The sequence below is a fragment of the Cryptotermes secundus genome, unplaced genomic scaffold, assembly GCF_002891405.2.
Source record: "Cryptotermes secundus unplaced genomic scaffold, Csec_1.0 scaffold117, whole genome shotgun sequence".
Lineage (NCBI taxonomy): Eukaryota > Metazoa > Arthropoda > Insecta > Blattodea > Kalotermitidae > Cryptotermes > Cryptotermes secundus.
This window is the reverse complement of record NW_019737981.1, coordinates 3,520,314-3,524,158: the sequence shown is the minus strand read 5'-3', so window position 1 is coordinate 3,524,158 and position 3,845 is coordinate 3,520,314. Positions and strand designations below refer to the sequence as shown.

At 36.0% G+C, this 3,845-nt stretch overlaps 1 protein-coding gene across 1 annotated transcript; it reads right to left on the bottom strand.

Annotated features, from left to right (window-relative positions):
- Positions 1 to 204: 204 nt before the first annotated feature.
- LOC111870559 (splicing factor 3B subunit 6) lies at positions 205 to 2,573 on the bottom strand. Its single transcript, XM_023862941.2, has 4 exons — positions 2,427 to 2,573; positions 2,100 to 2,218; positions 1,861 to 1,990; positions 205 to 441 (listed from the first exon to the last, which is right to left on the bottom strand). The coding sequence occupies exons 1-4, from the start codon at positions 2,451 to 2,453 to the stop codon at positions 343 to 345; spliced, it is 375 nt and encodes a 124-aa protein (XP_023718709.1). The 5' UTR covers positions 2,454 to 2,573; the 3' UTR covers positions 205 to 342.
- Positions 2,574 to 3,845: the final 1,272 nt, after the last annotated feature.

Below are 3,845 nucleotides of genomic sequence, written 5' to 3'. Positions count from 1 at the left end.
TATGAAAATAAGAGCATTGTTTATGATATATCTGTATCTCTGTATGATTTGAGGCTCTCACAGTGCTGGTTATGAGGAGTTCTATTTTCTGGGATACAACACTGTGAAGTCCACTTAAAGTCAACCAGTGTTTCAGAGGACATGTCACTTCCATCTTCAGGGTTGATGAATGAGACAAGTAAGAAACCAGTGTGAAGCAGGCAGCAATGGAAACAACACATTCCTCTGAAATTTTTGTCGACTTTCAACATACTACATGGCATTATAGCCCAGAAGATAGATCTCTGTATCAACATCTCTTTTTGTCTGAAGTTATCAAAGTCACAAGCTGTCACTACAATTTCATTTCTTCTCTTCAGCACTGATCCCGTACTTTGTTTTCATCTTGTCAATTTCTTCTTTCTTTTTATCAATATCAATCCTCTTGAATGCTTTGTTAGACTGTAAAAAATAAACACAATTAAGTACAAATAATCTCAAATGATCACAGCTACATGTTATATTCTAAATCTAATAAAGCAGAAGGAAAATATCACAACGGTCAATCCTTTTCATGTTCAACTGTTGAAACAGATTTTTCAATAATTAAAAAAAAAAAAATTGTATCTTTATGAGAGATTCTCATTCACCAGTATATATTTCAAACTTCTTTGTCACCATCAGAAGGGACAAGCATAATGTCATATTTAAACAAAGTTCTACTACTGCATAGCAATGAGGTGGAATCAGCTGTTATTTTAACACATACAAAGTTTTTAAGCAAGATCTGTCTTGTAAACTGTACAACACATTTCCCATAAAAATATAAGACATAAACTTATAACAAATGTAATCCTGGGCATCATACATCATTATCAAAACCCTGTAAAATCTACTTCATCTGAGCATCAACAAAGCACAGGCTGTCCTTCACCCTAAGTCCCTGACTAGCTCTTTTACATCAGTAAACTGGACACTTCCTGTCACCAGACAAATGCACACTGTTGCAGTTGATGTAGTGGGATGGGCTGGGACAAGGAGCCTCACCATGGATACTACTGCTCCAATTGTGCATACACGTACACACTCCCCTGCGTGCAATACCTTTATCACATGTACCCAAACTGATGATACTGGAAACATCATGCAGTGTTCTGAATGCAGGGATAGACTGACACTCACTCATGCTCAGACTCTACAGTGCTGGGAAGGGTTGGGACTATGAATGTTGGAAATATTATTCCAAGAAGAAATGTTTTGCTGCCTATATATAAAATGAAGGACCTCCCAAAGTGATGATTACACCTACATCACCAAATTTACCAGTATAAATTCCACTTAAAATACCACTATAATAAAAATGACACAGAAAACAAAACTTTGGAGGGAATGTATACACATGTGTAAGTCAAAGTATCTCTTGAATAATCTATGGTAATTATTACGAGTATTATGTTTTTGGACATTATCTATCATCCTGTCCATTTTCTAAAAGCCGTCCTCTTTATTTTTCAAATCACAACGTTTTGGAGACTGGATTCTGTCCGTCCTCAGGTAAAACGTACTCAGTTGGGTCCAATAAATAGAGCTAGTCCCTATCTCTGGACCTATGGAGATAGGGACTAACTCTTATCTACTGGACCCAACTGAATAGGTTTTACCTGAGGACGGGGATAGAATCCAGTCTCCGAAACGTTGTGTTTTGAAAAATAGACAGGATGGTAGATAATGTCCAAAAACATAATACTTGTAGCAATGTACCATCATCACAAACTTTTAGATCCTATGGTAATATTTTTGAAGAGTGCCCAAGAAATGAGCAGTGCAAATGGTTTCACCTGAATTACACATAAACTAAAACAGAAACAGAACAAAACTTACCTGGTAATACAAAACAACAAGGTACCGATTACAAACATTAAAGCCAGATAAATGATCACAAGCATTCTTAGCGTCAAATATATCTTCATATACAACAAATGCTGTTCCTCTTGTTTCAGGAGTGTTGCCACTGAAAATAAGAGCAACCAGAGCAACCATGTCACATACTTTTTTAAACAAACATGTTCTTCATTTATTACAGTATTTGAATATAGGCTCAGAACTGCCAAGTGACTCACACTCTTATCTGTCTTATAGCTCCGTACTTCCCAAATATGTCATACATTTCTTCAGCAGTTATCTTGTATGGAAGGTTACGGATATATAATATTCTGTTGACTTCTGGTGGAAGTCTCACCTGGAATAAAATGACACATACACTTATTAGGGGCTAGTTACTGAGCCAACAGGTGGGCTATCTCGACACAAAATATATCATCACTCGCAATCCACCAAATGTCACAACAATAAGACACTGTGCACTACCAATTTGTAGGTTATAACCAGTTCCACAATTACACAATGCCAAATAAATACATTTTATAACTAACTACTTGCATGCTTACATTTGTTCGCCGTTGCATCATAGCCATTTTCGTAAATAAATTGGTATCTTACTGTTATATTTTAGAAAATATGTAAGAACAAACAGCAAGAAACACTTTCATTCCAAGCTTACAACCAACGTTCATCAAGACTTCGATCACGGATCCACTGAAATATGACGTCGGTAGAAATGAGCAAAGGTTAATCGTCACCACTGGTCACCACGACCAATACCTATCGAATCTTCATCACAGAGAAGACTCGGATCCTTCAATGTGGGTCACAGTCACACAAGCCCCAACCAGGACAAGCTGGAGACGCTTTTGGAGGGTTGGGGCGAAAACTATGCTGGATATTTTCAGAGCAGTGCTTAAAACTTCTTACTTCGCGACCAAACATATTAAATGCACTAAACACTGCAACCCAAGGAATATATCAGCAATAACCTGTTGCGTTTGACATTTCTGCTCCCCCCCCCCCCTTCACGATTAACATTGGTGATACGAACGCTTAATTTAGCTTTATGTTATTACCGTCCTGTCGGCTGATATCTAATCGAAATTTTACATGATATTCGGTGCCGGTTCCATTATTGATCTTAAGGTATCCTGGAGATTGGAGTCAGAAGCATCACTTTGTTGTTTCGTAAAATGTCTATTTTAAAAACCTTCAAATATTCCTGATATTTTGCTGGTGCGGCACCGTTTGGTTGGTGGTTCTGGTTTCATCAGTTATTTCTTTGCTGCTTTAAACTGGTTTCTATTAATGCCAACAATAAATGATTTATGTTGAAAGGGGAACCTGCTTCATATTTTGATTAAAAGATAAACTGATATTGTGCCATTTTATAAATTGCAAGCAGGGCAGTATATACCACCTGGTCCAACAGGCCTTTTTAACGATGTTAATTCCAGTGCCATATCAATAATGCTATATTTTAAAACAAACTCCGGAAACTAAATGGTGAAAATTTATGCTTATTATTGGTTCCATAAACACAATTTCTGTATGAATTGAATAAATTTACATCATTTTTTTTTAAATGGCCATCATCTGGTGATTTCCTCTACAATGTGCAATAATTTTTTTTAAGGGCATCTGGATTGACTACCTACTTCTGAAGAGCTACTTAACTAGCAATTGTAAATCACTGTGGCCTGGATTTATTTCTGGATGACAATAATCATGTAGTTGAGTTTGGATATGTACACAAAATAATAATTATAGCACATTCATTCTGTTTATAAATATTTTTCAAACTGAAGGTCATGAACCATCAGTGGGTTTTATGAAGTAATTAAATAGGTCATGGCTTGAATTACTGTAATGTAAACAAATAAGCATAATTTTCTGTCTCCATATATATATATATACACATACACACACACATTAATAGTGCCATTCAGTTGCTGTCATTTAAATAAAAATCCACATGATAA

What these genes read in the sequence shown, in the direction of transcription:
- LOC111870559 (XM_023862941.2), bottom strand. Translation starts at nt 2,453, where the DNA reads ATGGCTATGATGCAACGGCGAACAAAT. An exon ending in TGATGCAACGGCGAACAAAT is followed by an intron (nt 2,219 to 2,426) that starts GTAAGCATGCAA and finishes ATTTTATTCCAG; the next exon opens with GTGAGACTTCCACCAGAAGT. An exon ending in GCTATAAGACAGATAAGAGT is followed by an intron (nt 1,991 to 2,099) that starts GTGAGTCACTTG and finishes TCTTATTTTCAG; the next exon opens with TGGCAACACTCCTGAAACAA.